The 12,292-nt window shown below is 47.7% G+C and overlaps 1 protein-coding gene across 1 annotated transcript in view; it reads right to left on the reverse strand.

Moving 5' to 3' along the window:
* Positions 1-12,292, reverse strand: part of Efcab6 (EF-hand calcium binding domain 6) — a 182,008-nt gene that overhangs the window by 70,671 nt on the left and 99,045 nt on the right. The window contains exons 11-16 of the mRNA XM_032918784.1: positions 8,321-8,431; positions 5,732-5,840; positions 3,683-3,850; positions 1,940-1,999; positions 1,671-1,831; positions 937-1,092 (exon numbers count right to left, since the gene is read on the reverse strand). Of these exons, the coding sequence (XP_032774675.1) occupies positions 937-1,092; positions 1,671-1,831; positions 1,940-1,999; positions 3,683-3,850; positions 5,732-5,840; positions 8,321-8,431 (765 nt within the window). The remainder of the gene's footprint in view (positions 1-936; positions 1,093-1,670; positions 1,832-1,939; positions 2,000-3,682; positions 3,851-5,731; positions 5,841-8,320; positions 8,432-12,292) is intronic.

A 12,292-nucleotide genomic window follows, 5' to 3' on the forward strand; every position in this document is an offset into this window, starting at 1 on the left:
CATCTGTGGTAGACCAGAGAGGCCATAGTTAACCTGAGTGGCTTTGTAGAATCAACTTAATTCACAACATGTATTACGAGAGGGTATACAGTTGGAAGATAATTTTTCCCCTCTGTCCACAGTCTCCTGTGCCCTTCAGAAAGAATGGGACAGCCATGGGACAGCCATGAGAAGCAAAGTTCCAGTCCTCCCTCTGGGAAAGCCTCCTTTATGAACAGATTAACTGTCATTACTCCTCCTGGCTTTAGGGAGACATGTTGCCAGATGTCTAAGCTTTCTCTGTCATCTCATGCTCAAGGACCCTGTAATAGAGAAATGACAAGATGGCACCTGCTGGGTGTCCCCACTCCTGCAGGCATGACATGCCAGGAACAAGCAGTTAAAACAGCATCTTTAGATCAAACTGGTGTTTTTTTAAAAGGAAGAGAAGCCTGACTCTCCCTCACCGGTCTGGTCTTTTTTATAACTCACCAGTGTGTTTAGGTTGAGAGTTCAGGCAGTTCAACCTGCCTCTTGTTTTATCAGCTCTCCCATCCACATTAGAAGACGTTAGCTCTGGTAACGGGTGTGCTTTATAAGAAATGTTAGGCTGTGAGGAAGACTCCCACTTCTCTGAGGGAGGAGATGGGACAGAGGTGGGGCATGCAGGCACAAAGCAGTCACACTGTCTGGGAGGTGAGGTCCAAGGTTGTCCATACTAGGCCAACCTCAGCAAGTCCCCCAGCTCGGGGACTATCCTGCTTCTACTTCTAAAATTAGCAATTGGTCTCAACTATTGGCGAGAGCTATGCCTGCTTTAACTATGCGAGCTAGCGGAGCATGGTTTCTAATCAATCACAACCCTGCAGACACAGAAGTAGCTACATGAACTGACACAGCATCTACTGCAGCACGGCTGTCTGTCTGTCTGTCTGTCTAACCTTTGCTTGTATTTACCTCTCATCCTGCTGCTCGATTTGAAACTGTTCACTTCGCTGACTCTTTGGAGAAGAAAGCCGGGATCCAGGCGGTGGGATACCAAGGCCGATGGAGAACAGATATCTCTTGTACAGGATCTTTCCTGACCCTACTTCTTGGAACTTATTGGAGAGCCTAAAGATGAAAAATTATCAGAGCATGTCCTTTAAAAGGCTAACATCATGAATTTTTTTTAAAAAAAATTATGTGAGAGGCACTGGAGTCCCCAAAGTGGAGTCCGTGTGGTTGTGAGCAGCTTGGCGTGGGTGTTGGGAACTGACCCTGGGTCTCTGTGAGAGCAGTACGCACCCTTACTCTCCAGCCATCTCTCCAGCCCAAAGTTAAAAATTAAAAAACTCAATCTCAAGTATCCAGGAGAATGGGTGACTTCCGCAGGCATTCTACTCACACGTATATGAATATATGCAGAGACACACCTGTACACTTAAAAATTAAAAATAAAAAGCAGTAGGAATAGCCAGCGAGCGATCCCAGAGACGCAGACAGAACCTGTGTCCCCACTCACTGGGGCCACAGAGTAAATATCTAACTTTCCTATCTGCCCTCTTTACACGGAGGCGCTGACGAAGTTACACATGGTACGTTTTTAGTTCGGTGCTCAGTGAGGACACAGCACTGTGTGTTACTGATGCTATCCACGCGTGTCCGGAGCAGGCTATAGAAAAGCAGGTGTGGAAGACCTGTGAACTTACTTTGCTAAGTGTTCATTCGATAGATATGGGCAGAAGACTCGCATGACTTTCTTGAAGTTATTTCTTGTTATGGATCCCGTGTCCCCAAGGTCATATGACTGCAGCATGCCATAAAAGGCCTGGTGGTTCCTGGTGAGCGCGTCAAGCACTAACTCTTCTACCTACGATGGGGAAGGAAGAAATCCCTTTACTGCACTGACGCCAGCATGCAGGGTGCCCTCAGAGCACATGGGAATGGCACCCACAAACAGAAGACAAGTGGTACTTACCGAGTCCCAAGCCGCAAGCAGAGGTGTCTTGGTGTCTGTAGAAGGGGACATTTTCCTCACCTAAGTGCACAAAAGGAAGATTATCCTTCCTGAGGAGCAACCGGGAGCATTGGACTTGGACTTAAAATCTGGCTCTGCCTGGCTGATCTAGGTTGGAGCGAAATTTTTGAAAGGAAATTGCATAGATCATAACAAGGGAGAACACGCACTGTCCTTTAAAATTGGTAGTGAACCACTGCGTTAAATGCTACTGATGGCTCAGTGCATGTTGACAGACTGCAAAGCCACCAATGTGAATGTGTCTGTTGGTAAAGTCAGGTACAGCATGTAAGAGTGTCTATCCAAAGCTATCACGTGCGCATGGTTGATGACTACACTAAGACAACTCACAAAGGCTTCATTTATGTTCCAATATAACTGTGATAAAAGAAATTGTGTGTGCCTATATATACATGATAGGGTTAAGTGCAGGTGCAGCTATATATGACAGGTTTAAGGGTATGCACATCATGCACATATGAAAGGTTTAATTGTGTGTACGCATACATATGACAGGCCTGTGCATACCTATGGCAGGATTAAGTGTAAATGCATATACATATGGCGGGCTCGTGTGCGTGTGTATGACAGGTTTAAGAGTGTGACAGATTGCAATGTGTGTGCACATGTGTCACAGCCCAGGTTCCATCAAGGAGACACCGTGTCCCCTGCTGCATGGAGTCTGTGTACATGTCTTAGTTCTCTTTCGTTTGAAGATGTGCAAAGCTGAGGTGATCTCCAGAGGTAAGAAGTCCTGAGCACTGAAACACTGGGCTCAAACTGGGCTCAAACGCGGGGGTTGTGAAAGGTCCTGAAAACTCTGCAGCTCACTTTTGAAGCAGGGTGAAGAACCACCAGTGGCTTTGGGTATGGGCTGTGCTTGTGCAGGAGACAGGCAAGCAGTCATCAAAATGACTGAAACCGAAGATTTAGATTTGGAACGTACGTGTGTGTGTGTGTGTGTGTGTGTGTGTGTGTGTGTGTGTGTGTGTGTGTGTGTGTGTGTAGCCATGGACATATCTATACATTCTTCAGTATGTGGTCTGTGTTCAGCACAGCAGCTCCCCTCCAGAGTGAAGGCGAACAGCCCAACATCCTGACAGCAAAGCCCTGTGTGCAACTCATCTGACTTTTTAAACGATCTTAAAGACGGCCAGTGTTAATGGCCGCCACAGAGCCACTTATAATAAAACCACTTCTCAGTCAAAAGCAGCGGTGACTGCAAGCAAGCTACTGCTCTGAGTGGTCGCCCCTGGAGGGGTGTCAGCTCAGGACACGGGACTTCTTCCCAAACACGTTTCTGTTGAGGTTCTTTAATCTCCGCCCCCACCCCATTTTTGTAGCCCTGGCTGGCCTGGTACTCCCCATAGCCCAGGATAGCCCTGAAACTCACAGCACTTCGTTTGCCTCAGCCCGTCCAGTGCTAGGGCCACCACATGGGGCTCTCACACTCTCCTTTGTGAGACCTGGCTGTAAGTGGAGCGCTGCTCTGCACCTGTCACTCCAGGACTGCTTTCTCAGAAGTGTCGGGTGACAGCCTGAATAGGCTTTAGAAAACAAAGCCAAAACCAAACCGGCTCTCAGCTGTGACTTGAAAGCTCTGGGAAATGTGGAGTCCTTGGTTTATTCAAACTGTATTTCCCTGAGACCACTTGGCCTCTTGGTTTCGGGAGTCACCCAGCCCAGAGACGGCTGTGGACCTACCTTAGGGCTGTCGTCCAGCACGTCCAACAGAGAGTTGATCTTCACTGTTCCAGTGCCCTCGGGGTCAAACGTCTGCTTCAGTTCATTGAATTCTGAGTCACTTAACTTCACAACCACGCAGTTTAGAACGTGCCGCAGGTCTTCCCATGTTACGTGTCCGCTGGGCGTCTGAGCAGGAGGGCGTAAGGAATATGGGGGATTTAAAAGCCATGTACGTTCAAAGGCTTCATGCATACTCAGCATTAGTAAAGCATCAGCCTCGGCCAGGCTGAGTCAAGACGTGACACCAGCAGCCAGTGACCACCCTGTGACCACATGTGATGAGGGCAGGGAGAGGTGAGAGCTGCTAAGATTTCCTAAGGCTCTTCCCAGGAAGCAGGCAGGAGATGGCCCGGAGGAATGAGGCCTTTTAGGGGCACAGGCCAACCCCTTCTCTGGGGTCTCCACCTCCCAGTCCTGCCTGTTGGCTCAGAATTTCCCTGCACTTCCATTACCGCTCACCAATTTACTCAGAACATTAGTCAGATGTGTTTCCACAGTATCACCAGTGCCGTGGATTACACAGCTGGGCAGCCACTGAGAAAGAAATTCCTCCCATGTTACATAAAGAAAACCCTTCTGGGCATGCGCCTCCCTACGGAATCGAACGCTGTCGATAAGTTAGCTAAATATGAAAATGAAGATCCCCTGTTTCCTGGAAAGGAAGGACTACAGGGCCCCTACCTCGAAGAGGAACATTCTGAGTGTCACCAGCAGTCATCACTGACTGACACGGTGTGACAAAAGGTGGGTCTAAAAGGTAAGACTTATTTTTAAAGTGTCTTTAAATTCTAAAGTTTAGAATTTAAACTTTATTTTTAAAATTAAGAAAGTTCTTATTTTTAAAATTTACTTTTATATGTGTTTGTGTGAGAGCCCATATGTGCGTATATGTGTGTGTAAGTGTGTATGTGTGTGTTCCTGAGTGTGTCTGGTGCCCTTGGATGCCAAAGAGGGTGCCAGATGCCCTAGAAGGAGTCACAGGAAGTTGGGTGCTGGGAATTGAACCTAGGTCTCTGAAGGAGCAGCGAGAGCTCTTGAGTGCCGAGCCTTCTCTCCAGCCCCTGAGGTGGTTCTTTTTATTAATATTTTCTGGGTACACGTGTGGTGTATGTACCTTTGAGGGTACAGGTATCCCGTGTCATATATGAAACCCAGAGAAGGTTATCAGGTGACCTGATGTCTCTCTACCTTATTGAGACAGGGTGTCTCTCTGAAGCTGGAGCCAGGTGGCTGCCATCGAGCCCCAGAGTCCCTGTCTTCTTCCAAATGGCACCGAGGTTGCAGGTGCACGGCCATGTCTGGCTCTGGACCAGGCGGCTGGGCTTTGTACTCCACTTCGCAAGCTTTTACCACAAACGTTCACAAACACTGGGCCACTCCGAGCTCTGGAAGTTAGGTTCTCTGAGGCACACGGGACTAAACATGCCTGGTTTGGGTTTGGTTTTAAATGGTAATCTGTGTTGGAACATCCCAAATCACAGACAACTTCTTACTGACTTCTGACATATTATGTGGCCGCCATCACAGATACTAGAATCTTTACATCATCCCCCAAATCAGCCTCCTGAACATCTGTGCTCCCCCACACACACTCCCCACATCCCTTCCTTTTTATTCCTGATTGGTACTGTACTGACATGGTATGTGTCTGGGTTATGTCCAGTCTGCTCGTAACAAACAGTGTTGACTGAAACATGTGTATGCATGTCTTTGTGAGGAAGTGCCTGTTTCTCTTGGCTGATACCTAGGTATGGAGTCACATGCTCCATCATTTGATCTTTATAAAACCCATTACACTATCCTCATAGCAGCTGTGCCAGCTTGAACTCCCACCAGCAGTGCATGAGAATTCCAACGTCTTTGCATCCTTGTCAACGAGGTCCCTTTGGTTACCATGTCTTAATAGACAGGAAGTGGCCTCCTGACTGTCTTTCTACTCATTGGCCACACATAGTGTTAACTTTCCTACCTCCATGGGTCTTTCCAGAGAAGGGTTCAGGTCCTTACCGGACTGATAATTAATAAGGCCTTCTTCAGGGCTGCGTAGCGCTCCTCTGAGTACTTGAATAACTTCTTGATGATATTTTCCTTACGAAACCGGTTTCTACCTTCAGTGCTGCAGAGGGGCAGGAGAAAAACACAAAGATGACTGCATCCTTGGTTTGTTCTTTAGAGCAAATATCAAGTGCCCTACAACTCTTGCAGGACTGGCTTTGTAGTACCTTTCTTCAAAGAGGGAGGGTAGTTATGTAGGGGCAGGCCTGTTTGCTTAGAGGGAACAGCTGACAGAGGACTTTTCTGAAGGAGATGCTGACAGGCATCCATGAGCTGGGCCTCCAATCTGACCAGCCCTACTCAGACAGCCTTCAATCCATGAATTTGATCTCACAAAAAGACCAGCAAGGAAACCAAAGATTGCTGGCCTACAGTGCCCTGGGGCAGGCAGCAAACTGCAGCCTACATGTGGGTCTCACAGCTGAGGGCCTGGGAAGTCCCAGCCTGGCCTCCAGTGACTCTGCCAGGCCATTTGCACCTCAGGACCTCTTGTCCTTTCTCTCCTGTGACTTTTCACCCCGATCTTCTGTCAACCATACAAGTGTTCTTAGAGGCCAGGGCCATCTGCTTTGAGAGCAGAGGCTTCCTTGTAAAGTCCCATCAGAAAGGGAGACCCAGCCCTAGGAAGGTGCTTTGAAGAAACACGGCCTCCATAGTCTCATAGATTTGAGTGCTTGGTCCCCAGTGGCTGAACTGTTTGGGAAGGATTAAGAGGCATGGACTTATGGAGGAGGTGTGTTGCTGTGGGTGGGCTTCGAGGTTTCAAAAAGTCTGTGCCATTCCCAGTAAGCTCCCTGACTTGTACTTGTGGATAAGGATGTGAGCTCTCAGCTAGTGCTCCAGCACCGTGTCTGCCTGCTTATTGCCATGCTCCATCCCATAATGGTCATAAACTCTAATCCTCTGGAACCATGAGCCCCAAATAAATGTTTTTTTCTAGTAAGTTACCTTGGTCAAAGTGTTTTGTGACCAACTGAAAAGTATGATCCCTCATAACGAAGCCTCGGCTGTAGGCCTCCCATTCCTCACTACTTTAATAGATGTCCTCCGCTCCCACATGATAGGACATGAGAGTGGAAGATGCACCTAAAGGACCATTCCCTTGCCTGCTAGGAATTTGATGCCATGTCTATTCAGCTCTGCAAGAACACACCTACTATCCCTTTTCAGAAATGCGTGCTGGCTCTGTGCCTCAGGGTCATGTGACTAACAGGAAGAGGTTGTCTCGAAAGTTAGTGTCAGCACAACCAGAAACTGTGAAAATCACCTTTTATCATGGATACCAGGCACAGTGATGGGGCCTTCTCCATGGCGAGAAGATCTCTTGTACCTCTCACCTTCTTACCACAGACTTCACTAGGCATTATCACCCCATGTGACAATCAAAATTATCCTGTGACATTGCCAAGGGCCTGCTGGGAAACACACTGCTCCCAATGGAGGACAGCAGTGTTAAAGCCAATGAAAGCCAGCAGCTGGGCATGATGGTACCCACCTATTAATCCTACACAGGAGGATAATGAGTTCAAGGTCAGCCTAGGGGACACTGTGAGACCTTGTCTCTAATGGAAAAAAAGTATGTTACAAATATATAAAATTTTAATTTTATTCTGGACAGCCCTAGACAAAGTGCTGTCCGATAAGAAAATTGTAACAAAATGGAGGTGACTGCTTATGACATGGGCTCACAGCTGCCTCCCAACAGCAGGGCAGGAGGACTCTGGACACTTGGAAAGATGATAGCCAGGGAGGTCATTAAATATCCCTGAGTCCCCAGACAGGGCAGGCCCCAGTGACACAGATCCAGAATTAACTCTGTGGTGCATTTTGCTCTACAACAGGGCAGAGCGCACTCCAAGCCCCTGATGATTGTGTGTGTGTGTGTGTGTGTGTGTGTGTGTGTGTGTGTGTGTGTGTGTGTGTGTGTACACCTTTTCTGTTTAATTCATGGCTCATATCAGTAAAGATCACACAGAAGTATGAACAAGAGATCACTGAAGCTGAAGTCTAAATTCTAAAGTGCCGTCTCAGTCCTCCTGCTTTATTTTCTGGGTCTGAGTTGCTGCTACAGCTTCCATTAGAAGTTACAGCAGACATTGGCAACAACAAACACCGGGGCCTGAGGCAACAAGACGACTGCAGTGTGCGGCGGAGCAACAGGAAAGTGACTTAGTGTGTCTTCCCCTTCCGTAAAACACACAGCAAGTGTGTGCTTGCACAGGGTCTCCCGGGGACACACTTGGAGCCGAGGGACTCCTGTGAGCAGGTGTGTGTGCTGGAGGGCCCTTCCAGCTCCGGGTGTGCGGGCCCCACTGGTATCACTCAGGCAGGTTTTTGTTTGTTTTTCTTTCCAGAAATGAGTAAGAATGCCATCCCTATTGTTTAAGGAAACTTTAAGCAAGAAAACAGAATGTAAAATCATTTATAAACTGTACAGTGCTAGGTAGACGTTGACAGTCAATGAAGACAGTTGTCCATTGAATAAATGCAAAAACATAATCTAACACATACTGTGGCTTGTAGACGGGGTTTTAAACATACCTGCTTCTTTTCTTCAGGGGAACTGTCTTGCTGGCTTCCCACCCCTGCCGCTCATAAACTGCTGTGAGAAACTGCTTCCAGTTGACTTTCGTGGTAGTTTTAAGTCCAAATCTGCATGAAATGAAAACAACAATCTTAAAAATAGGGTTTCTTCCCCTGTAATACTCCATGGATTAGATACTTAATATTGAGTCAAAACCAACAGCTATGAATTTATATGAAGTTTCGAATCTAAGGCAAACAAAGTCATTTTGCAAAATAGCATCCAGATTGATTCCTTAAAAGCAAGGGGGGAAAAATATCAGGATTATAACACCCTGTGTCGCCATGTTCCATCAATGGTGGCAAATGCTGAATGAAGAAACAGAGAGATGTGGATAAAATTCTGATGTCTGTGAAATAATCAAACTCATTACTTGACGAACTCAATTACCTTGGTCGGCAGGAATGATGGCTCTTTAAAGTACAGGTGACCTCGGCTGTGACTGTTCCTTGGACAGAGCAGAGGGGACTGTACAGTGATTTGGGGTGTAGCTGGGGTATACCTCAGTGGGAGGATATTTGATTAGCATTCCAAGGCCCTGAATTAATCCCTAACCCTACAAAATAAACAACAGTAACAATAATATTGAGGGTGGGCCTTGAGACGGATGGGTACCCTTAGTCATACAGGTGGCCCAACCCAGCACACAAACCCTTACAAGTGGAGAAAGTCACAGGCAGGCAGAGGGCGGGAAGCATTTCTGATAATGCTAACTGCATGTTGAACCTATGATATGTATACACACACACACACACACACACACACACACACACATTGATGTGTCTTGTTTTGTGCTTTTCATCTTTGAACAATTAGAACTTCAGGGGACAAGCTGCTCCATCACTTGAATGGCAGATCTCTTCCTGTGCTTAGCTGCCTCAAATGGGAGCTCTAGCCAGCCAGCCAGTCCTTTGGAATACAGCTGGACTGCCTCCAGGAGAGCTGGCTGTTCACATTTCACTGTCACTCCAAGGGACACTTCAATCCAGCTGTGAAGAACATGGGAACTGAGTTCTGGCTCCCAGAAGGCTCTGCTCCAGCCATGATGGGGTCAGCCATCAAAAGCTCTGTGCTTGACAATGGCTCTCCAGGAATGGCCCAGGTCTACAGCTCTACTGGGACTGCTGAGACATAGCCCAGTGAACTGAGCAGCTACCAAGTTCTAGGCCTCTCTACGTTAGACGGCATTGCTGGACTATGCAGATCATATGGTAATAACCAATTTTAACAGATACCCATTCTATGGCTTAGTTCCCTTAGAGAATCCTGTGACTGTATGGACAGTTTTCATGCTCACTCCCAGTTGTGTTTTCTCTAACAGGCTGATACAGGAAAGTTATACAACAGAAACGGTCCTTACAGAACCGAACGTGACAAAACTCAACACACATGGTAGAAGAAAATCAAACAAGGAAGGAACCAATGCCTACAAGTTTCCCTGTGACCTACACACGCACACACATACACATGTATACGCATGCATGCATGAACACATACAAGCATGCACGTGCACTGTAATGAGAAATGAAAACATCAATTGCAACCAAGAACAGGCAACTGAAAACAAGGAGGTATACTGCTGACTATCAAATTAACGAGGACTCAAAGCATCCATGTTAAGTGCCTGCCAAAATGCTCTTGGGAGCCTCCCTTGTAAGAATAAATTAGCACCTTTCTGCGGTGCATTTTAGCAATATGTAATATAAACCTTAAAGTGGTTCAAGCCCTTTGACATGAGGGATGGCAAATCGCATTTCAGGTTTTTAAAATAGAATTAAAATGTTTCTGATGCTTCTGTGAGAAAACAGACCATAATAATACCTCAGACATTTCCAGCTATGAATATATGTGAGCGTGTATATGTGAGTGCATATACTCACAGGTCTCAGCAGCTATCTCTGGCTACATTAGCAGTGGCTAGCTCTGCCTTCATGAGCAGCACTGTTTCTGGCTGTACTTCTAGTGGCAGCCAGGTACAACTGGTTGTGGAGCTCTCTACAGAAAGCCCCAGTATAGTAAATAGATGCTAGTTTGAGCCTTTTAGGTGGATATTCGTGACTTTTGCCTAGGATACAAACACAGCCTAGCAGTCATAGCAGAGCTCCTGGATCAAGGACAGCCCTGGATACTCATAGAGAGCAAGCTTACAAAACAGCCAAGCTACCACTGAGTTTCCTCCCAGCCTGCTCCATGGCAGTGGCTCTCAACCTGTGGGTCATGACCCTGTCTCAGGGGTCGCATATCATTTAGGATTCCTAATGGAAGCAACTGTTAGTTACAAAGTAGCAATGAAATAACTTTACGGTTGGGGGTCACGACACCATGAGGAGCTGTATTTAAGGGTCATAGTGCTAGGAAGGTTGAGAACCACTGCTCTAAGACATCTCATTCAAGCCAGGCAGGTCTGTCTGCCGCGGACCAAGGTGACTTTGACAAGTAAGGACACCCCAAGCCGTTGGGGTGCTGGCAAATGGGGTTCTGAAGGATGATGACCATGGAAAGCCTCAGGAGCAGCAAGGTCTGTTGGGTAGAACATAGGCTCACAGAGGTGAAGGGTGAGAGCTGAGTCCATTTCACAGAGGGACCCTCAGGATTACAGTCTCACCCTGTAGTTGCTTCTCATCTCCGAAATAAGCCATGGAGATGGGGTTGTTGGTCAGTGTGGAGCCCTTGCACTGACTGATGAGTGGGGAAGACCCACACTGTGCCCAGCACAGTGGGCCCAGGAGGGACAGCAGCTCACACCAGAAAATAGAGGAAGTCCTGCCTCTCTGTGTTTACCTGGGACCAGGGAAGACTGCGGCTACTGCTAATGAGTAAAGGCTGTGGGCTGGTTCCTGCCGAGTTTCCATTGAAGTCACTGTTTGACCAGCACAAAAGCTGCTTGGGCCTGGGACAATGGCTATGGAAAACTCTAACATGCACAGATCTGCAGGTCCTGGCATTTGCAGCTGTGGACGGAGAGACCGGTGTCTCACAGCCAAGGTTCCTTCGCATGGCAGGGACAGCAGAAGAACTTCAAGTGCCATTAGGACTGTTGACCCACCTGCTTTTTGTGGGAACAAAACTCTAAAGGGCTCTTATGCAGTTTCCTCACGCCTTGTCCTGCTGTGCCACAGCCACCATACTGGACTCCTTTAAGAATCGAATCATTGTAGGGGACATTTTCAGTATGAGTGCACTTAGAGCTCACCAGAGTCACAGATAGGCAGGAGGTGCCAGGCCTCTGTCTTCCCTAGCTGGCAGCTGCTGCCTGTTTCTCTAAGTACTGTCAGTTTGTCCTAGGGTTGAAAAGTTACAGGCAGTCTGCTGTGTGACAGTCCCTGGATGAGAAAAGGAGGGACTCTTGAGGCCCACGATATGCATTAGGTAAAGTTTTGAGACCTTAACCAATAGGATAAGAAATCGGGGGGAGGGGGGAGATGAATGTTAGACACCGGGAAGACTGGACCTTCCTGAATAACTCACGATGAGGAGTTCAGGGTGTAGGGTCAGAACTCCTGCTCATCCCCTGCACAGGCTGCAGAACCCAGTCTACCCTCTTTCCCCCAGCCCCACCTGCACAGAGAAAACTCCCTGGCCTCTTGGAGAGAACTCCAGGCTAACATGTCATCACTCCTCCTCTCTGAGTTTCCGGTAACCCACCCAAGAGTGCCCGCCCAGGGGCTCAGTGTTTGATCAAGTATGGACACAACCCCAGCTCCTAGCTGGCTGTCATCACTCCTCACCTAAGCTCTATAAACCCCCTTGCTTTAGCCTGGATGTGTGACATCACTGACCTACTGACCCTCACCTGTGAGATGGGTGAGCCCACCCGAGAGCTGCCTCCTAATAAACCTGCCTTTCTCTGCTTTCAATCTGGCCTAACCTGGCCTACATCCCAATCACCCTATATCACAGAGGGCAGGAGGGTGCCCAACTGAATATAA

Source organism: Rattus rattus, chromosome 1 (assembly GCF_011064425.1).
Source record: "Rattus rattus isolate New Zealand chromosome 1, Rrattus_CSIRO_v1, whole genome shotgun sequence".
Classification (NCBI taxonomy): Eukaryota; Metazoa; Chordata; class Mammalia; order Rodentia; family Muridae; genus Rattus; species Rattus rattus.